Source organism: Sorex fumeus, unplaced genomic scaffold, assembly GCF_029834395.1.
Source record: "Sorex fumeus unplaced genomic scaffold, SorFum_2.1 ptg000123l, whole genome shotgun sequence".
Lineage (NCBI taxonomy): Eukaryota > Metazoa > Chordata > Mammalia > Eulipotyphla > Soricidae > Sorex > Sorex fumeus.
The window spans coordinates 5,210,636-5,233,351 of record NW_026606180.1 but is presented as its reverse complement, the minus strand read 5'-3'; the positions used below and the strand labels follow the sequence as shown (position 1 = coordinate 5,233,351).

Here is a 22,716-nt window from a genome sequence, read left to right as displayed (position 1 = left end):
ATTGCCCTTTGGTATCAATTTAATTATGTACTCCTATAGTTTCATATGTTTCAGTGTCATTCACTTTAAAATGTTTTCTCTTTAAGACTTCCTTTTTAACTCCTGAATTACTTAAGAGAATGATGTTTAATTTCCAGATGTCTGGAGATTTTTCAGTTATTTTTATGTTACTGATTTCTATTTTAATTCATTTTTTGTTTGCTTTTGGTCACACTCAGAAGTGCTCAGGGATTATTTCTGACTCTGCATTCAAGAATCACTCCTGGTGGGTTTGAAGGGACCATATGTGGCCCCAGGGATCAAACCTGGATCAGCCACGTGCAAGGCAAGTGTCCTACCCATTGTACTATAGCTCCGGCCCATAATTTCTAGTTTAACTTTCTGAGGTCGGCAAACATAATACAGCTTAAAATCTTTTGGGGGTGTGTGTTTGAGGTCACACCCGTCGATACTCAGGGCTTTCTCCTGGCTCTGTGCTCACGGATCACTCTTGGCAGGACTCAGAATACCGTATGTTGTGCCAGAGATCAAACCCAGGTTGACTGCATGCAAGGCAAGTACTCGACCTGCTGTACTGTCTCTCTAGCCCCAACTTGAATACGGGTTCAGGTAGAACAGGACAGTGTTATCCTACACTTTGGTTTGGTTTGGTTTTGGTTTTTGGTTTTGGGGTCAGACCCCACGATGCTCAGGGGTTATTCTTGGCTCTGCACTCATGAATTACTTCTGGCAGTGCTCAGGGCACTGTATGGGATATGCCAGGGATCAAACCCAGGTCAGCTGCATGTAAAACAATCGTCTTACCAACTGTATTAAAGCTCTGGCCCCTTGAATATACAAATATTTAACTCATGATATTATTTCACAATTCCCTAAATAGCTGTTCATTATTTTAAAACTATTTTTCCACTGTTCTTCCTGCATTAACATATGCCTCAGAGACCTGGGCCCTACGCAAACAAGATGAGAACGCCATTCAGGTCTCCCAAAGAAGAATAGGAAGAGCTATGCTTGGAATATCACGTTTCACTCAAATGAGAGAACGAATCCGGAGTTCTGACATCCGTCGACGATCAAGGATCAGGGACGCTGTCTCATTTGCCAAGGTGTCGAAAATCAGATGGGCTGGTCACGTAATGAGATTTAAAGACGACCGTTGGACTAGAGCTGTTAACTGATTGGATTCCACGGGATGTCAAGAGACCGCGTGGCCGCCCACCTACCAGATGGTCAGACTTCTTTGTCAAGATCATGAACGATCGGTTTGAGGCTCTTCATATTCCCGGAGCGAACAGATGCCATTGGGCTACACTAGCACGCGACAGGGACAAATGGAGACGTTACTGGCGCCCGCTCGAGCAAATCGACGACTAACGGGAAGTTAAGTGATTAAGTGATTTCCATTGTTCAAATTAGATAACTTTTGATCTCCCAAGTTCACTTACTGTTTTTTTCTGACATTTGCATTCAGTTATTGAGGCAGTCTAGGAATTTCAATGCTGTTGTTATTTTCTTCTGTTCTGAGATATTTGTTAATTCGTCTCTGTATTTTCTAATTTTTTAATGTAACTTGCCATGAAATACACAGTTACGAAGTTGTTCATGATTGGGTTTCAGTCACACAATGTTCCAACACCCAACTATTCACTAGTGTACTTTTACTACCAACAATGTCCCCATTTTCTATTTCTTTACTGAGACTTTCTACCTTTTTCATTGATTTTAATGTTCACCGTCTCCTCCTCCTCCTCCTCCTCCTCCTCCCTTCTCCTCCTCCTCCTCCTCCTCCCTTCTCCTCCTCCTCCTCTTCCTTCTCCTCCTCCTCCCTTCTCCTCCTCCTCCTCCTCCCTTCTCCTCCTCCTCCTCCTCCTCCTCCCTTCTCCTCCTCCTCCTCCTCCTCCCTTCTCCTCCTCCTCCTCCTCCTTCTCCTTCTCCTCTTCCTCCTCCTCCTCTTCTTCCTCCTCCTCCTCCTTCTCCTCCTCCTCCCTTCTCCTCCTCCTCCTCCTCCCCTCTCCTCCTCCTCCTCCTCCTTCTCCTCCTCCTCCCTTCTCCTCCTCCTCCTCCTCCCTTCTCCTCCTCCTCCTCCTCCTCCCTTCTCCTCCTCCTCCTCCTCCTTCTCCTTCTCCTCTTCCTCCTCCTCCTCTTCTTCCTCCTCCTCCTCCTTCTCCTCCTCCTCCCTTCTCCTCCTCCTCCTCCTCCCCTCTCCTCCTCCTCCTCCTCCTTCTCCTCCTCCTCCCTTCTCCTCCTCCTCCTCCTCCTCCCTTCTCCTCCTCCTTCTCCTCCTCCTCCCTTCTCCTCCTCCTCCTCCTCCTTCTCCTCCTCTTCCCCCTCCTCCTCTTCTTCCTCCTCCTCCTCCTTCTCCTCCTCCTCCTTCTCCTCCTCCTCGTCCTCCTCCTCCTCCTCCTCCTCCTCCTCCTTCTTCTTCTCCTCCTCCCTCCTCCTCCTTCCTCCTCCTTCTTCTTTTTGGGTCATACCTGGTGGTGCTCAGGCCTTAAACCTGACCCTGCACTCAGGAATTACTCCTGGCAGGGCTTGGAGGGACCATATGTGGTGCTGGGGATTGAACCTAGGTTGGCAGCATGAAAGGCTAATGTCTCTTATCTACCACTCTTTCTCTTCAGCCCAACTCACTCTGACTTCTTAAAACCTCGCGATAATAGCTGCTTTGCCTGATAATCCAATATGCATTGGCGTTGGCATCTACTCCCTTTATTTTCCATTGTTCTTCTCATGCCTAGGAATTTTGTTTTTATATCCTAGACATTTTGTGTAGGTTTGTAAAAGTGTGGGGATTTTAAAAAGTTGTTAAACAGAGTTTGTTTTAAACCATGCATTCTGACTTTCCGACCTTTTGTGGGCTAGGTTCATTGGAATGAAACGAGCAAAATCAATAGCATTTGCAGGACTGCGAGGGACAGTCCCACGTGTGTGTCTCCCTCTGCTCAGTCCAGGACACGGATGGTGATCTGTGTTGTAACTCACCTCTGATAAAATGTGTAGGGTCCATTCTGGGGACACACAACTCAGGGGTGAAGCCTGGCCTCACACAACTGTGTGGGATTACTCTCTCGATATCTAATTCCCTCTCTGACTCTCTCTTGCTGCTGTAACTGCAAGAATTGCACACACCTGGTTTTAGTGCTCACACATTTAGTTGCAGTGCTCACCAAGGGGTTGCAGTCTTTAGCTGAAGCAGGCATATTCCAGTTATAGTGCTCACTGGGGGCTAGTGTGGTGCTCATGCATGTGCCCAGCAGGAATCTCACTTTCTGGCCTGGCTACTCCCACATCTTCAGTTGTGGTGCTCAGCAGGAGTTACAGCCATTTGCTGGGATGCTTATACACACCTGACTGCAGTGCTGGAAAATTGCTTGTGGACAAGATCATACTTGGTACCATGGGGTGGCACTGGGGAGAAAACCTACGACCACACACATGCCAGGTGGGCACTCAAAGTCACTGAGCTATTCCTCTAGGCCTGGGAGTGCTCTCTTGACTCATGATCAATCTGACACGTCCCATATCTCTGGAGTCTCCCTCAGCAGATCTGCAAGGAACAATCTGCCGTTTTAGTACCCAGACTCAGTGCACGCTTTTTATCACTGCTCTGTGTCCAGGACCAAGTAGTGGGGGGATAAAGGGTATGTGAATATACTGGGGACCCACCCTTCAGGGCCACAGCCACTCTGCTGAGAGCGTTTCCCTGTCAGACATCTAGGCATTTGCCAGCCCTGTGAAAACATCTCTATTGCCAGGGACCTGGCCAGAGAAAAGGAAGAAGAAAACCAAAGGAATTTGTCTCACACTCTCCAAGTCATAGGGATGCCCCTGCCCACTTCTTGACCACAACACAGTGAGTCTGTCTTGGAGTCCTCTCTGTCCTTCTGCATTTCTGGCTGGCTTCGAGCCCCTCTGGGCAATATCAGAGAGGGAGACTGTCTGATTCCCCCTCAGCCTTGTACAGTCCATTGTTATTCAGAGACTTCTAATACTTGACCCATGAATTTGGAATTTTTCATTTCAGGCAGAGCGAAAGTTTGCTTCACCTCCTTGGGACCAGGATTGAAATTCTAATAACAGAGGAAAAGTCTGATTCCTTTAGCTCATGTCTGAAGTTGCACAAGGAGCCCACCACAATAGCAATCATACATGTAGGAGGACCATGGACATACACAAACACTGACACGGGCACCCCAGCCTCTCCCTTTCCCCAATCAGCCCCTCCTCACCCTCTTTGGTCTTCAAAGGGTAGCACAGTCCCCTTTCCCCACTTGGCACTGTAGGAAGGCTGTGTGCATGCTGACATTCTCCTCCCGGGTCTGGCAGCAGTGGAGGATCCATGGCAGGGCTCAGAGAGCTCCTACCTCTCTTCTGGAGGGCTCCGCTCAGCAAGCCTGGCAGAACCAGTGAGGCAGGATGTCCTGATTGAATGACGCCTTTACTCCTGTCTCAATGGATGAGCACTTTCATCTCAGCGGCCAGAGCTTTGTTCCCTGCTTATCTCCAGCATGCAGCACTGTCCCAGCATGCCAGCAAAAAAGGGAAGTGTATGAGCAAATGACACTCAGATACCCCTCTCTCTCTGTCTCTATCTCTCTGTGTCTCTGTCTTTCTCTGTGTCTGTCTCTCTCTCTCTGTCTCTCTCTCTCTCTCTGACTTTGGTGCCCCTAAGTAGTAACGCAGCAAAGCTCAGGGCTTATTCCTGACTCTGCACTCAGGAAATACTCCTAGCGGTGTTCAGGGCACCATATGTGATGCCAGGGATTGAACCTGGGTCGGCCACATGCAAAGCAAGTGCCTTACTTGCTGTACTAGCTCTCCAGCACCATTCGGATATAACTCTTTACAAATTTAGCCATGATGGTCACACATTTTGTAGTGGGGTGCTGCTGGAGTGGCCCCTGGCATCCCATCCTGGAACCAGGACGGTGCTGCTGATAAGGCAGGAACACAACCACTGTACTCTCTCCCTGGACCACAAGCATCTAATTCTTTCCTATTTCCCTCTCTTCTCCCCAGGAACTTCCCTCTTGTTTTTCAGGGCTAAATTAACTTATTATTCATTGGGCATCCTCTATGGATAGACATTAAGCATTTAATTTAATCCCTCTATAGGGGGAGAAGTATCATTTCTCTCTAATGAGAAAACTGGTTTAGAAATCCAACCAGTTTAGGGGCCAGAGAGATAGTATAGCAGGTAGGGGGCTTGCTTACACACTGCCAACTCAGGTTCCATCTCTGGCATCACATATGGTCTCCTGAATCCTGCCAAGAGTTATCCCTGAGTGCAGAGCTAGAACGTGCCTTAAGCACAGCTGGGTGTGTCCCAGAAAGAAAGAAAGAAAGAAAGAAAGAAAGAAAGAAAGAAAGAAAGAAAGAAAGAAAGAAAGAAAGAAAGAAAGGAAGAAAGAGAGAGAAAGAAAGAAAGAAAGAAAGAAAGAAAGAGAGGAAGAGAGGAAGAAAGAAAGAAAGAAAGAAAGAAAGAAAGAGAGGAAGAAAGAAAAATAGGAAAGAAGGAAGGAAAAGGAAAGGAAAGGGAAAATACTCAACTAAATCAGAAAATTAATCATAACCCAGGTTTGAAACCAGCGTTTGTTCTAGTCCTCATTATTCTTGTATTTCTCTTTGCTTCTTCAATATCTCGATGAAACCTAGATCACATAATTAACAGGAAGACTTAATTATTCCCCGATTCACTCTTTCTCATCCCAATTTTAGTCTAGTTTCTACATGAAGGCCATGTTGGTCATGTAGCCAACCTCTACATGGTCTCCCTGCTTCTTCATTGCAGCCCATTAAGTAGGTCCATATTTCCCAATGAAAATAAGTCCCAGTTAATTAGCCCTTTTAAACTAGGGCTATCTCGATTCACATGTCTCCACACAACTGTGCAAGCCACAATTGTCTTGCATCACTGTCTCCGTCACATACTCTCCTTTTCTGCATATGCGCACTGTTGTAACAGGAAATCCCCCAACCTCCTCGGCAGGTCCCAGCCTAAGAGGATCAGCCACAGTCCCAGGTGGCTGGCAGTAGAGACGGATAGAGTTCTATTCCACAGTCATTCAGGGACCCAGGCTCCATCTTGCCATACACCACCTTCAAATTGTTGTCATCATGCAAGGGGGAGAGAAGGAGGAGAATCACGCAGAGGATTTATGGGAAATTAAGGAGCAGTCTTCTGCCCCTGCGCCTGGCTGTTCCTCGCCGAGGCCCCTTGGAGGGGAGCGGGTTGAGCTTTCCTCCCCACCCCGACCAGGGCTCCGGCAGCCGAAGACCTCCAGGACCAGCCACCACCATGCTGAGACCACTCTCCACACACATGAAGGTACTGGCAGAGGGACAAAGCCACGCGGGTTCCGGGGCCGAGACCTCCAAGCCTACTCAGACTGGAGTCGAGCATCTTCCACCCAGATCCTCCAAATCCCAGTAGGCGGGGGTCACATCCACCACCTGGCCCCCTGGCACCGTGTAATCCCATCAACGGCCAAGACTCAGAGACTATAAAATCCAGCTCCCGGAACCATCTTTTTATGACATCTTATTGTCTCATTCCTACTTTGGACAAACTTGCAGGCTATCAAATGTAGCCTGCCCATAGGGCAGAGTCTGGCAAACTCCCCATGGCGTACCAAATATGCCAAATACCAGTAACAATGATGGGTCTCATTCTCCTAAAGAGCCTTGATTATACTCTCAGGGCTAGGATGAAAGAGACGTTACTGGGGCCTGCTCGAGGCAATCGACGAATAACAGGATGATGAAATGAAATGAAAAGGAGCAGTGCTCATTTCTTGAAGGGATAGCCTATAGGCAAGAGCCCAGTCACATGACCCAACTGCAAGGGATCCCCTGGGATGTGTAGTCTTTCTGGGTACCCAAGTGAGCCTCAGCACCACTTAGTTGAGTGAAAAACATCTCTGTGGCTCAGTTGTCTCTTCAATTCTGAGCCTTGTTGTCTAGTCTCTCTATCTAGTCCCTGCCAAATTCCCCCTTCTTAGAGGTCACACTCAATCTCTCTTGATTGAGTATGGGTTTCTTGAAACCTTCCTGGCTCTCTCCTTTGAATGGATAAACCAAGGAATTGCCCCAAACATGCTATTCCACACAGGGCTCACTTGGCCTCATTTGTTGTACATGTGCCAGTTTGGACAGGTTTAGACAGCTGCAGATCCTGAGAAGTCAAAGGTCATGGCTTAAGGACATTTGTCTTCCAACTGCTCTTTCCAGCGTCCAAAATGGCACAGAGTGAGTCCTGAACACAGCGTCATTGCTTGTGATCTGCTTGCCAAGAACAACTAACTCGAGTCTGATCATGAGGAAACAGATTGAAATTGAGAGACACCGTACCAAATAAGACCTGCAATCCCTAAATATGTTGAAGTTATAAAAGTCAATGAAAGCTCAGAGGAGTGAGAAGCGTCATGTGCCAGAGTCGAGACAGTTAACTGCAGAGTGTGGATTTGGACAGAATCTCTGCTCTAAGTGACATTCTATAGAGATAGTTGTCAAAACTCCATTCGAGTTCTGAGAATGAGATGGTAGTTACGTGCCAAATCTAACATCCTGATTTTGATGACTGTCATGTGATGATTCAAGGAGAAGGCCTTGGGGTACAGGAAATAGCCAAGTATTTGGAGGTGATAGAAACCTTCTTCTCAACAGACTCCAAAACTGTTCCCAATCTGTACCGTATTTCCTATTCTTCTGTGAGTTTGTCATTGTTGCAAAATGAAAAAATAAAATGCCGTTAGTTTTTGAGTAGAAATAAACCATTCATTCCCCAGACAAACCTCTTCAGAGTCTCCCCCAGCCCCACCATGATTTCAGCAATAATCATATAATTATCAACTGTCACACAATGACAGCGCTGATGCCCGAGTGCTCCCTGCCTGCCTGGTAGATATTTCGCCTCTTCCTTTTCTTAGAACACGTCAGCTTTGTTGGGTTTTCATCAGAGTTTCCCGATGACTCACAGTTCTAGGCCCAGTGAGACCCCTGTGTTCTTTGTCAAGGCTCCATCCAGGTGAAGAAGGAGCAGACTTCTGATCAGCCTTTTTATAATGTGCTTCTCCAAAAAGAACTGGCTACATTCTAAGAAATAAACTTAGAAGTTTCAAAAAATCAGAAGGCAGCAGGGAACACCGAGCTAATTTGGGGATAAAAGCTTCTAATCAGATGGGTGAGCATCAAAGCTGCTTATCCTGAGGTGATTTTCAGACACTGCTCATTTGGGCTTTGATTCGTGGGTCACTTTTTGTTGTTGGGGCGGTAGTGGGTGCACAGCTGATTGTGGTATGGGGTGGGGCTGGTCTGAAAATTACCCTTAGCAATGTGGGATGGTGCTGGGGATTAAACCAGGGGCCTCACACCTTCTAGGCACCGTCCTACCACTAAGCTGCATCCCTGGGCACAATTGGGGGATTTTTTGGTTTTTGTTCTTTGGGGTTTTTGTATTTTGTTTTTTTTGCCTGTACCCAGCAGTACTCAGGGTTTATTCCTGGCTCTGTACTCAGAAATTATTTCTGGAGGACTCAGGGGACCATAAGAGATGCTGGGATTGAACCTGGGTCAGCTACGTGCAAGGCAAATGACCTATCTGCTCTATAATCACTCTGGCCCCAAGGAGAACATATTTGATGAGCAGAATAGAGTTCTGGGTCTAAGGTAGGGGAATCTTTTAGGAGAAATTCCACACATTAAGCTGGGCCCCCAAAGAGTACATACATGGGGTGCAGATGCCAGAGACAGGTTTTCCCAAGCTCCTTTGCAGAGGGAGTGGCTGTATCACTCAGCCCTGGACAATAGAAATGGGGAGATTGCTGGACAGTTTCTGTCAAATCGGAGGAGAGCAGGACCGAGGGAGGCCCGCTCCTCTCCACCTTCTCGCACCTGCGGGTGCTTTGATGTGACCGTGAGGCAGGGAAACTGTGGGAAGTGGCAGCCCAGGGAGTCTCTCAAACCTGGATTGCTGACCAGCAGGGAACCACCCACACAGTTCAGACATCTCCATACTTGAGGGAAAAAATCATCTACAGCCATTTTTAAAAAAATTTTTTATTAGTCAAACACCATGAGGTACAGTTGTAGACTTACAAATTTTTGTGCTTGGGTTTCAATTATACAATGATCGAATACCCATCCCTCCACCAGTCCCCATTCTCCACCACCACGGATCCCAGTAACCCTCCCATCCCCCACCCCCTCATCCCACCCTGCCTCTGTGGCATGACGTTCCCTTTTGTTCTCTCTCTCCTTTTGGGTGATATGGTTTGCAAAAGAGGCATCGACTGGCAATCATGTTTGGTCTATAGTCTACTTTCAGCATGTATCTCCCATCCTGGGAGGATCCTCCAAACACCCTTTATTTGGTGCTCCCTTCTCTATCTGAGCTGCCTTTTCCTCTAGAATGCCCGGCTGGCCACTAAGCTATGGAGTAATCCTCCTGGTGCTGATCTCAGCTATTCTTGGGTATTAATCTCATATTTTGTTATTTTATATCCCCCAGATGAATGCAATCTTTCTATGTCTATCCCTCTTTCTGACTCATTTCGCTTAGCATGATACTTTCCATGTAGTACCACTTGTATGTAAATTTCATGACTTCATCTTTTCTAACAGCTACATAGTACTCCATTGTGTAGATGTACCAAAGTTTCTCTAAAGCCATTTTGAGTCTAATCTTCTTTCTTCTAGTAGACATAGCTCTCGTAAATGAAAAAGTCATTTATATACGTAAATGCACAGCCGGGTTCTTCCTGGTCCCTGCTCTGTCGCTCACCCACCCCAGTGTCTCAGTGCTGGGCCCAGTGGGGGCCTGGGGTCCCAGGCACGTGGGGAGACAGGGAGGGGGAGGGAGTCCCTCCAGCCCCAAGAGCTCAGTGCTCACAGCTGTGTGTTCCTAACCCTGTCTCCTCTGCCGAACAGGCGATGACATTCGGAGCAAAGAGGCAGGTGTCCTCGTCTCCACTGCTCCTCCCTGCAAAATCTGAGCAATCCCTGAGGCCCTGATCTTCTCTGTGATGTGGGCAAAGTGGACTCTGGTACATCTTTGTCTTGGGGGTGGCAAAAGCCTTCCGAAAAAATGCTCAAACCCCAGTCACCCTGCAAGTACCTTACACGATCCATCTTCTTTAGATCCATTGTTAGGAGATGTTTCTAATTCCTGGACTGGGAAAAGGAAGCTCACTGAGCTCCTATAACCTGCCCAGATTACACACATTGTAGGCGGTTTAATTACTCACCTGGTCCATCCAGCTCCATATCATTGCCTCTTCCAGCCCCATCTGCATCCCATTCCCTGTCTTCACTTCCAGTCCTGTAGCAGTTAGTAACATGGCTGCGTAGATGGGAAGCTCAGGGATGTGGAATAATATAAGATAGGGCAATCAGGGAAGACTGCCTGGAAGAGGTAGAGGTGGAAGACCTTAAAAGTTGGGAGGAGTCAGAGACAAATAGAAAGTCAAACACCTTAGAGGGAATTGAGTCAGGGACTCAGCTCTGGAGGGAGGAAGAGAGGGCATGAGCAGCAGGGATGTGGGATTAGGAGTGGACCAGTGGGTATAACCATTCCGAGAGTAAATGTAGCCTGGGGACAAGAACCCAAACAAGCCAGAGGGTTAGATTGCCTCCCACATTTGCTACCCAGGACTCAGGAAAGTGCCTGCTTCTTATCTTAGCTTCTTGTCTTAGTTTTTTTTTTTTTTTTTTTTTGCTTTTTGGGTCACACCCGGCAATGCTCAGGGGTTACTCCTGGCTCTGTACTCAGGAGTTACCCCTGGTGGTGCTCGGGGGACCATACGGGATGCTGGGACTCGAACCCGGGTTGGCCACGTGCAAGGCAAACGCCCTACCCGCTGTGCTATCACTCCAGCCCCCTTGTCTTAGTTTTTCCATCTGTAAAATGGGTATGATCATAGACCCTACTTGGTTGATTTTAGCTACAGTGGCCAGTACTTGATCACTGTCATTACTGTAGCCCCTGTCATTGTGGCTTTCCTATGCCCACTGCGGATGTGTTAGGTCACTGGTATTCCCGGAGGGCTCCTAGGTGAGCACAGGTCCTCAAGGCCTTGTTCCTCCTGCTTGAGACACCCATGGGGCCCACAATGGCATCGACTTGGGCTTCCTCTAACCCCAGCCCTCCGCCCGCCCCTCGCCTGTGTAGGGGAATGAGATAGATAAGAACCAGCAGCTTCAATTAAAATTGAGTCGCTTGAACAATAATGGAAAAGTAATTGAGCTAAATTGAAATGTAATTGGAAAAAAAAAAACCCAACCGTGGCTCAACACGGATTTAGAACCAGCCTGGGGGCAGGGGCCTCCCCGCTCTCCAATCTCCAAATCTCCTTATCGCTTCCTTGTCTCTCAGGGGGCCCCCATCTCTCAGCCCAGAGTCCCCACAAGCTCTTCCCCTCATCCCAAGACACTTCCCCAAGTTATCATTGACTGTCAATCAGGCATGCGCGCGCACACACACACACACACACACACACATGCACACACACACACACACTCACGCACACACATGCACACACGAACACACATGCATACATGCGCACACATGCACGCACATGCACACACATGCACACATACACGCACGGGTATTGGCAATGTCTGGAAACATTTTGGTTCTTGCCATTGGGCAGGGGTAGGGGGTGCCAGCAGCACCTAGTGTGCAGAGACCATGCACACAGTGGACAGGACAACTCAGCTGAGGGTCTCTGGGTCCTCTCCCTCTCCCAGGGCCGGAGCCACAGCCCCCTTTTAGTGAGTCTCTATAGTCCCCAGGCCCTTCCCCTCAGCGAGGGGGCTGCCATCGCCACACTGCCTTCCCCAGGCTTCTCCTCTTGTTTCCCAATCCTCCGTCCACTCTACCCCCTTGTCCAGCCCCTCCCAGGTCCAGGGCACACAGGAAGAGTCCCCCAAGCTCCCGGGCCCATCTCCCTCATCCCAGGAGGCCTGGCCTTGGAGGGGGCCTTCTGGGGCACTGGAATCACCAGCGCAGGGCCTGGCAGCCTCGTGGGGGTGGGAAGGGGGAGCAGCCTGCATGGGAGGGTCACTCCTGACTGGTGACTTGGCGGCCTGAGGTCCAGAGCGTCCTGCTCCTCCGCCGGCTCTCCCGCCTCTCCCCTCTCCACGGCTCTCTCACTCTCCCCCCCACCCCCTCTCCTCTCTCTCTCAGTGACTCCGGAGTGGGGGTGGGACTGGGGGGGGGGCCGGGAGGTGAGCAGGAGGTGCCTCTTAGGGCTGCCGATAAACTCGGGAGTCAGTGGCCGTGAAATGAAGAAATATGGCTCCCGGTAAATATTTATTTTCTATCAGAAATTAGCAAACCAAATGTAATTAAAAACAACTCTGTGTGTGCCTTCTCCACACCCATTCCCAACCCCAGTCTCGAAAATGACATCTTGGAGTAGTGAGTCAGAAAGACCAAGCCCTAATTAGCAGGCTGCCCCAGCTGCTGGCGCCACCTCCCTCAGACTCCCGGGGGGCCCTGGATGGTGAGGGGGGTGAGGGCCTTGACTCTGAGGCCTCCTCCTTCCCGGAGCCCCACCGCCCCTGAAGGGCTCCAGCCCTGAGCAGTGAAAGAAGGGTAAAACTGATTCCTCAACCGAGTCTGATGGAGGAGGTCCACCCCCTCCACCCGAGCCCCCTCCTGCCTACCGCCCATCCCCCAGCCAGGCGGTAGGGGGGCACTGATCGGAAAATCAGACCACCGGACCCGCCGCTTTTTGGGTCACACCCAGGAATACACAAGGGTTCCTCCTGGCTCTGCACTCAGAAATTACTCCTGGCGGTGCTCAGGGGACCCTATGGGATGCTGGGAATTCAACCCCGGGTCTGCCGCATGCAAGGTGAAACGCCCTCCCCGCTGTGCTATCGCTCCAGCCCTGCCCTTCCTTTCTAGCTGTGAGACTGCAAGCAAGTCCCTATCATGCTTCAGGACTCAGTTTCCCCATTTGTCAAGTGGGGGGTGCTGAAACCCACCCTGCGTCAGTGTGGTGAGCCCCTGTTATGAGCAGGGGACTCAGCTTTCAGGACACTGTCAAGAGAAGGAGAAGTGTGATCAAAGCTCCCAGCCTCCCCCCTCTCCCCTAGGCTTGGCACCTCCCCAGCAGGGACAACCCCAGACCCCACCTGACCAGCTTGATGAGTCTGGAGAGGACATTTATCACAGGTCCTTGGTCCTTGGCCACTGAGCTTCGTTCAGCAGAGGAATGAGCTGATGCTCGGAGCCCGCGGCCAGTGACAACTCTTCCCTGGGGGTCTTTCCTGTGGAGCCCAGAGCAAGGGGGCCCAGGTGTGGACGGGGAGTGGGAGACTGGTGACAAGAGAGAGGCTCCTTCTGCGTCCCAGGTTCGACATCCCTCAGACTCTTCTGCGGCTTGTCCCTGCCTCCCTGCCATCCTGAGAGTCCAAACGCTTCCCCAAATCTCCTCTCCTTTCTCCTTGTCTCCGTGCTCCCTGTCTTGCTGCACTCACCGAGGCCCCATCCGTCCTGGCCCTGCAGAGCTTCCCAGGAGTCCTTCCTGCACCTGCCCTGACAAAAGGCACAGGACCCCTCAGGGTGCTTTTCATTTTCCCTCCTCACAAAGGAGATGAACAGAACTGGCAGGCTGGCAGGCCGGGGAGGGCAATTAGTGATGAAGAAGAAGTTCCCAGTGTCTGGAAGGGAAGCTGATTCCCTTCTGCCAGGGTGTGCGTCTCCGGGGAGGGCTCTGATTCGGGACTGCCATGTGGAGGAGGAGTCGGGCATGAAGACTTGGAGCGCTGAGGCCTCAGGTGGGGCTCAAGGCCCCTCCACCCTCTGAGCAGCGGCTGGAGGGATGGGGTGAGATGGGTCTCCAGCAGGCGGGCTGGGTATGGGGGCCTACTGGCTTGCTTTCTGATCGGCTATCACTTCTCTGTGCTCCTTGGGCTGTGTCAGGAAAATTGCCTTCCTAATTGGCTCTTCTCTCAAACAAGCTGTAATGAGACTAAACTTCATTCCAAGGGTGCTTAACCACCCTCTGGCATCACAGGGTACCATCTGCGGCCCCCGCCACAGTCACTGCTCAAGTCACAGGGGGCTGAGGGGCTAAGGGGGGCATGAGTCATGCCCTGCAGTGGCCTCAGATTTCAGAAATACGTCTCTGGGCTGCAGAAAGTATAGGACAGAGCACTGCCCTCAGGGAGTCCTGGCCAGAGGGGATATGGCCCCGTCCTCAGGGAACCCCTGTCTGAGGGGACACAGCCCCGTCCTCAGGGAGCCCCAGTCCGAGGGGACACAGTTACATCCTCAGGGAGCCCCAGTCTGAGGGGACACAGTCCCGTCCTCAGGGAGCCCCAGTCCGAGGGGACACAGTTACATCCTCAGGGAGCCCCAATCTGAGGGGACACAGCCCTGTCCTCAGAGAGCCCCAGTCTGAGGGGACACAGCCTCATTCTCAGGGAGCCCTGGTCAGAGGGGACATGGCCCCGTCCTCAGGGAACCCCTGTCTGAGGGGACACAGCCCCGTCCTCAGGGAGCCCCAGTCCGAGGGGACACAGTTACATCCTCAGGGAGCCCCAGTCTGAGGGGACACAGCCCTGTCCTCAGAGAGCCCCAGTCTGAGGGGACATGGCCCCGTCCTCAGGGAACCTCAGTCTGAGGGGACACAGCCTCATTCTTAGGGAGCCCTGGTCAGAGGGGACATGGCCCTGTCCTCAGGGAACCCCAGTCTGAAAAAACATGGCCCCGTTCTCAGGGAACCCCGGTCTGAAGGGACACAGAGCTAAAAACCTGTTTTATAAGAGCTAGAAAAACCTTCAAGTTCAAACCTCCCACCTTTCCCCTACTTTTCTGGGAAACTTGAGGCCCAGATGGGACTGGGCTCTTGCGGTCAGGCATATAGCTGGCTCTAGGGTTCTTCTCTGTCCCCTCGGAACCATTCCCTTCTCTGGTCAGCCCAGCTCCCACCAGCGCTTTCCCTGCTGACACAGGCCTCCTCAGGGAGCTGGTCTGGAGGCAGCCTCTTGGCAGAGGCCCGCGTGCTTCTAGTCAGGGCCAAGCTCCCTGGGGACTCTACTCTGGGGAGGAGTCTGGGGAGCACCCAGGCCCGTCCTTGCTCCTCCCCTGCAGCCCGGCAGAGCAAGGCACATCTGTGCCCAGCTGTGCATGCGCGGGGCAGCGGATGCGGTGGGTGGTTGCGTGTCTGCTCTGAGCCCTTGTTTCTCTGACTCACTTGACATGCCCGCCCTCTCCCACCCCCGGCCTCGCTCCCTGCAACCGGATGCTCCCTTTCTTAGCAGTCGTCTCTTTTTATTTGAATTAATCAGCAGGAGAAGATTCCAAGGCCTAAACTCAAAGCCCGTTCCCAATCTCTCTGATGTATCATTATAAAAAAAATTTTTTTTTTATTAGTGAAGCACCATGAGGTACAGTTGTAGATTTACAAATCTTTGTGCTTGGGTTTCGGTCATACAATGATCAAATACCCATCTCTCCACCAGTGCCCATTTCCCCCCACCCCCCCTCCCACCCTGCCTCTGTGGCAGGGCATTCCCCTTTGTTCTCTCTCTCCTTTTGGGTGTTGTGGTCTGCAAAAGAGGCATTGAGTGGCAAACATGTTCAGTCCATAGTCTACTTTCAACATGCATCTCCCCTCCTGGGAGGATCCTCCAAACACCCTTTATTTGGTGCTCCCTTCTCTATCTGAGCTGCCCTTTCCCCTAGAATACCCGGCTGGCCTCTAAGCTATGGAGTAATCCTCCTGGTGTTGATCTCAGCTATTCTTAGGTATTGATCTCATATTTTGTTGCTTATAAAAAATAATATTAAGGAGAGAACGTGACCTTTTATTTCTAATGGAGAGTCCTGATGACTTCTGGCCTTTCTTCTCTCCAGAAGAGACAGCCCCCCCCTCCACCCCACATTTATTAAAAATACTACCTGTTCACGTAAAAGCATTTAGACAATAGGGAAAATCCTAAAACAGCATCTGAAACTTTGGCACTGAGAAAACTGTTATTCATGACCCAGTGAATATCTTCCTAGACACCCCGCCTAACTTTATTCAACACTGTGGCTTACAAAGTTATTCATAAAACAGTTGTTCCGGGCACTCGATGCTCCAGTACCAATTCCACCCCCAGTGTGACCTTCCTGCCCCCATGGTCCCCAGTTTCCCACCTATCCCCAAGCATGGCCGCTTACTGGCACGAAGGAACTTATTTTATGTTGCTGGTTACAGCAAAATCGTCAGTGGAATTGTCAAAAAGTACACCAGTAAAAGAAAATTTGTAAAACTTGTTCAGTCTCGCCATGGGGTCATTAAACCCCTTTCTGTGGGTTTGCTGAGCTGTTTGCTGCTAGTTGAGCTTCTTTGTTAAATGCAGTTGCTCCTCAGCTTAGCAGCGTCTGTGCTCCTTTCCCGTCTGATGGGCTGTCAGCACCGTGGAGTTTGGGGGCGTCACATATGAAGCCACTATGTGACTTCCCCTTCTAGGGGTTCCAGCAGCTGGGGAACTGGAATGATTCACAGTCAGCCCCCGTCCAGGGGGCCCCAGAGTTCAGCCTGAAGACCCATCACCTGTGAGTTTCACTGCCGGGGCATCTCTCCCGAGATCAGCCTTGAAGCTGTGGAGCAGAGTCATTTGCATGGCAGTGACTGTGGGATGTGGGTGTGTCTGTGAGGGCTTCAGCAAGGCCCCACGTGGAGGATGTGGGGTGTGGGTGTGGCTTCAAGGCTTCGGTAGGGCTGGGACAAGGGGGTCCCAGAGTTTTCAGCCTGAAGACCAGCGCATCTGTGAGCTACATTGGCTTGGCATCTCTCCCAAGATGGCTCCTAGACTCTCTGGAAGTGCCCTTATTCACACGTGTTTTTATGTTTAAAAATGACAGAGTGGTACCAACTCTTTCCTAACCCACTTTTCTCTTGCCGCAGTGTGTTGGTCCAGATGTTGGTCCAGATGGGATCTAGTGGGAGGAGTCTCTCTGACTCCTGTGTTCCCCAACTTCTCACCACTTCCCAGATAAGAGGGAGAGAGTTGGCTGTTTGGGGGTTTTGGGGGGATGGGAATCCATTTGTGCAGACAGATTATGGCCTTGCAACGTGCCCGGGCCCTGCGGCTGAGCTGGGGCTGGCCTCTTGGGGCTAAGAGCAAGTGATGAGAAGCCAGAAACATTTTTTAAGCCCCAAACTGCTAAGGAGACAGGGTGATGGATTCAGTGGGAGTAGGTGCCTTTGGGAGGCCTGCCAAGTTGACCTCCGAGCAGGGAGGCATGCTGGGGGCTGACAGGACTGTGCGCCCAGGAAAGATGGATTGGGGAGCAGAGGGCTCGGGAAGCCTATGGAGGGACGCCTCCACCTGGGCTGGGGTGACTCCAAGGAGAAAAATCTCAACATTTATCTTGGATTTATTTATACCCAACCTCTTCCTAAAAGGTGTTACAGCAAACAGCTTTCCACAAAGGACAGAAGCAAAAAGGGCAAGAACCTGACAACAGAAAAGCAGGACGATCCTCACGTGAGGTGGGACCACAGCGCAAAAGCTCCTCTCTGGCCTCAGTCCCGGGAGTGGGTCGAAACAGGGAGTGGCCCCAAAGGGGCAGAGAAAGAGGACAGGATCTAGAGGGAAGTCACCTCCAGATCTAGGCGGCTCCAGGTTCTCCCCTCTCTCTCTCTCTCTCTCTCTCTCTCTTCTTTCTTTCTTCTTCCTTCTTTCCTTTCTTTCTATCCCCCCTCCTCCCTTCCTCCCTCTATCCCCCTTCCTTCCTTCCTTCCTTCCTTCCTTCCTTCCTTCCTTCCTTCCTTCCTTCCTTCTTTCTGTATCAGAGACCGTGGGGGTCTCTATAAACAACTACAGAAGTCACCGTCACTGTCACTGTCCTCCCGTTGTTCATCGATTTTCTCGAGCGGGCCCAGTAACGTCTCCATTGTGACACTTGTTACTGTGTTTGGCATATCAAATGCGTCACGGGTAGCTTGCCAGGCTTTGCGGTGCGGGCGAGATACTCTCGGTAGCTAGCCGGGTTCTCCGAGAGGGGTGGAGGAATTGAACCCAGGTCGGCCGGGTCAGTTGTGTGCAAGGCAAACGCCTTACCCAGTGTGCTATAGCTCCAGCCCAACCCCAGAAGTACGGACACTTTTAACGTGTCCCCAGCCAACCCCCTATCCCGACAGGCCTGTCTAAAGCAATCAGAGAAGTGACTGGCTGAAGTAAAAGACTTTTCTGAAATTCCAGGGATCTTAGAGGTCGCGTGGGCAGTGACCCAGCAGTGAGAATATGGGGTGGGCTCTGTGGCCCTGAGCAGGAGCACTGTGAGGGGAGCAGCAGTGAGGGGCAGAGACACGAGGCCAGGTGCAAGGAAGGTCATGAATGTGGTTCCTGACTTGATTGCTTTCTGAGTCTTTCTGACTTACTGCTCCGGCTCAGTCTTTCTGCTAAGATATTCTCATATTCTAGCCCCTCTGTCCAGGAGGCAACCTCCAACCATCCACCCTGCTTTTCCCTTTCGCCGCTGTGGTGCAGAGACAGGGCCACACACCTAGTCCTGATGCTCACGGGGTATCTTGCGTGTGCACACATGTTCCCTTGTGCCCCGGTCATGGTGTGGTGCTGGCAGGGGCCCAGCCCCTCACTGTAGACAGCGCAGTCAGAAGCCACTGGTCCTGGGGCTCTCGGCCATCTGCCCGTGGGCTGCTGTCTGCACTGAACCACCTCCCAGCGCCCTCCGGGGACCCTTCCCCTCGATCCTCCGTGCCTGTACTCCAGAGAAGTCTTCCCTGAAACCCCACCTACCGTCGGTGGGCCCAAGGGTCCCTGGCACCCGGCTGACTCAGAGCAATGATGCTGTGGTCGGCGGCGAGCCCAGCGCCCCTAATGAGAGCTGCCCACGGGCAGGGGTCGGCAACTGGAGGGAACTAACGGGGACACCCCACCGTGGGGCTGGTGGAGATGTCAAGGAGGAGAAGGTCCAAGGGTGCAGGTCCACGGTGGCAGTGTCAGAGAAGACGCCGAGAGGCCCCCTCCACCCCCGCCCCCCACACAGACGCCCAGACCGGGTGCTAGAACACCTGCAGCTTTATTGATTGTAACAATCGTGTCCGCAACTAGAGGTTACATTGGGGGCTGGGGGTGGGCGAGGGGCAGAGGGACGACAGAGGCTGGGTGGAGACAGAGAGCAAGGCAAGGGGGTGAGGCCGGGGCTGCGGTTGAAACAGCCCGCATGCCCCTCCCCCGTGGGGGGTCTCCTGTTGTGCTTTTACTGTGGTGGTGGGCGCCAGGCGGGCGACTCGCGCATCTCAGCCCCCCTCCCCAAAGGCAGGAGCTGGCTGGGCTGCCAGGCCAAGCGACCTGGGCAGAGATGGCAATTATGGGGGTGGTGAAGGGGCCGGAGGAAGGGCCCCCCGGAAGTGAATGCAGGCGATGTGGGCGGCGGGTGGGAGGCAAAGGCGGCCAGCACTGGGTTAGGTGGGGTCCGAGGGCTCTTCTCTAAGGGGAGGGGGTCCCCAGGAGGGAGGGTTCCTCTGCCCCAGCACACACTCCCCCTCACTCTCACACAGCCCTCCCAGGACCCTCGCACCCACCCACACCCGGTCTCAGCCACACACCCACGCACACCCTCACGCGCCTGCATGTGGCCCTCACAGACGCCAGTGTGGGGGAGGGGGCTACCCTCACTGTGGACTTGGGGAAACTCCTCGAGCCCAGAGCCCAGCCAGGGGCTCTCGGGAGTGTCCGGGCAGTAACACCCGGTCTTCCTGGGCAAAGACTAGGGGACCCCTGCCCAACTGTCGGGAAGAAAAGCAGGGCTGTTCCACCCCCCCCAGGCCCTCCCACCCTTTGGACGGCACCCTCAGGGTGGGGGGGGAGGGCAGCTCTTGGGTGGGGCGGGCAGAGGTGGGAGCAGGCGCCTGGAGAAGGAGACAGAACCCGCCTGGCACCGTCGCCCCGCCACCAGCCCGGGCTGCCTCTGCCAGACCCTTTCCCCGCCAGCCCGGCCTCCCCCCTGCACCCCGAGGAGCCTGTTCCCCAAGGTCCAGCCCGGGACAGCCAGAGGCCGGGGCAGGGAGCACAGGCACAAAGGCAAAGGGGGCAACGGCCCTGGCACCACGTCACACAGTGCCACGACACACACCACACGGAAACGCACCCTCACGCACGAATGCAGACTCACACTCAGACACCTCATCCCACACACACACACACACACACACACACATGCACACTCATGCACTCCCATGGACACACAGACACACCCGGCCACCTGGTCAGGGCGCCCCTCCCTCAGCACCCCTGCCTGCAGCCACATGGCCAGGCCCCTCTCCAGAGTGCCCACGCTTATTCCCCAAGGGCCCTGTGGACACGGGGGAGGGGGAGGGGACGAGGGCTCCCGTGGGCAGCAGCAGGCGAGGGACACATGTGAGGGGTGGACAGCGGGAGCCGCCTCGTCCAGGGCCCTCTGGGGGGCTTTCATACGTTCCATGGCCAGGCTGAGCCTGTCCAGTGGATGCCAAGGTCGGGGTGGGAGCCCCTGGCTGAGTTCCCCGCTGGGCAGGAGCCCCCCCGCGGCAGAGCCCCGTGCTGGAGGTGCTCACAGTCTGGCTGGGGCCACAGGCCTGGACAGTCGAGGGCCAGTGCCTGGGCCAGGGAGGCCCGCTTAGGGGGTGGCCCTCTTGGCTCAGGCTGCTGCTGCTGCTGACCGCCTGGCAGGACAGGCCTGGGAAGCTGATCCTGTCTGCTGTGCTCTCCGTCTGCCCAGGGAATGCTCCAGAAGCGCTGTGCCCCCAAAGGTGCTCGGGCCCACGATGAGCACTGTCACCCAGCGCGAGGGGAGGGTGGGCACTCAGGCAGGCTCGGCCCGTGCGGTCAGCACCCCACAACGATGTCTCCCTGAGGCCACACGCGCACACAGAGCGTGGTCTAGTCAGACAGCCACGGCACCTCACTGCCCAGCCGCACCCACAGAGCCACTCGGACCCACACGCAGCACGGCATCCCACACAGCCTCGACACGTGCAGGATGCCGCATCCCAGGGCCGGGCTCCTCCCTACCGTGGGCGCCAGTCTGGGGTCCTGGGTGATGCTGACAAGGGGGTCTCCAGCCCAGAGCCCAGACAGGGAGGCGTCTCCTAGCTCCCAGGGGAGCCCAGTGACCAGCCCAGCCCCTGCGACCCAGCTCCGTCTCCCTGCACAGCCCCCTGCCAGACTCCGTCTCACGCCAAGGAGGAGAAACAGGCTCCACACCCTGTGCAGGGACCATATGGGTGGGAAACGCAAACGTGGGGGCTCTCCTCTGTCTCCAGCCAAGCCTCCTCAGGAAGTGGGGGACCCTTCTGCTGCCCCCCATATGCAGCCCCCCGGGGTGCGGCCCTTCGAACCAGGGCTTGTGGGGTGGGGTGGGGGCAGGGGGGGTGGAAGGGTTCCAGGTTCAGCCTGCCCAGGCCCAAGGTCCTGCCTGGATCCCTCCACAGGGTGGACAGGAGGGGCAGGCCCAGGAGCAGGGAGGGATGTGGGGTCTCCACCGTCCAGCCCTCGCCCTGGGAGCACAGCGGGGGGGATGGATGCTCCCCAGTCCTCCACAGGCATGGGGCACCCACAGCTCCTCAAGTTCCCCCCGCCCCTCCCAGGAAGTCCCAGAGTTCAGTCCAGGGCGGGGCCGCCAAGTCGGCCTCCCTCCTTCCTGCCCGGGCCTTGCGCGGGGCTGGGGCAGGCGGGACACACCCCATGCGGTGGGACAAGCAAGGCCTGCGTGGCGCGGAGTCCCAGGGCTGGCCATGCCCCGTCTCCGCGGTAAAGAAGGTGCTGGCAGGTCAGATAGAAACTTGTGCTTTAATAGGTCTCTGTGTGAGAGTGGGTGTGTGAGTGTGTGCGTGTGTGGTGCGGCGAGCGACCATCCAGGGCCTCGGCGCCAGGCCTCAGTCCTTGTCCTCCACTGTCCTCTCCGCTGCTCCGGGAAGGCCGGCCCCGCCCCGGGCACCCGCTGCCGGGGCTCAGTCTTTGGTTCAATGCAGACACTTTGGTGTGCCGGGGCGGGTGGCCACGCAGCGCTCATCATCTCTGCAGGGCCACGAAGAAGATGGCCACAGGCCCCCAGAGCTGTGGCCGGGGTTGGACGGGGGCTCCGCTGCCCGGCATCTCCACCACTGAGGCAGGAGAGAGGGGGCACCACGTTAGCGGGACAGCCGGAAGGGCAGGCCAGGGGCTCGTCACTCTGTGCCCTCTCACTGGGTGCCCGAGGGTAGATGCTGTCCGTGCTCATGCACACACACACACACATGCACACACGTGCACACACATATGCATACACACAGGCACACACAAGCACACACAGACATGCACACACATGTGCGCACACACACGCACACCCATGCATGCACACAGACACACACACACACGCACACATGCACACATGCATACGCATCACACACACATACACGCATGCATGCACACACACGCATGCACAATTTCACACACATACATTCCGCACACATAGGCATGCACATACATGCACACACACACCACACACGTACACACATGCACACACACATACACACCATACACACATACATGCATGCACAACTTGCACACACGCATGCACACATTCACACACATGCTGCACACAAGGCACACACATGCATGCATACATGCACATATGCACACACATGCACACACACATGCACACACGTACACACATCACATGCATGTTCACATGTACACACACGCACACACAGGCACACGTAGGCAACA

At 53.6% G+C, this 22,716-nt stretch overlaps 1 protein-coding gene across 1 annotated transcript in view; it reads right to left on the bottom strand.

The window, feature by feature from the left end:
- Positions 1-21,728: 21,728 nt before the first annotated feature.
- Positions 21,729-22,716, bottom strand: part of MDGA1 (MAM domain containing glycosylphosphatidylinositol anchor 1) — a 57,361-nt gene continuing 56,373 nt past the window's right edge. Inside the window, exon 17 of the mRNA XM_056137293.1 lies at positions 21,729-22,112. Coding sequence (XP_055993268.1) covers positions 22,021-22,112 — 92 coding nt within the window. The 3' untranslated portion in view covers positions 21,729-22,020. The remainder of the gene's footprint in view (positions 22,113-22,716) is intronic.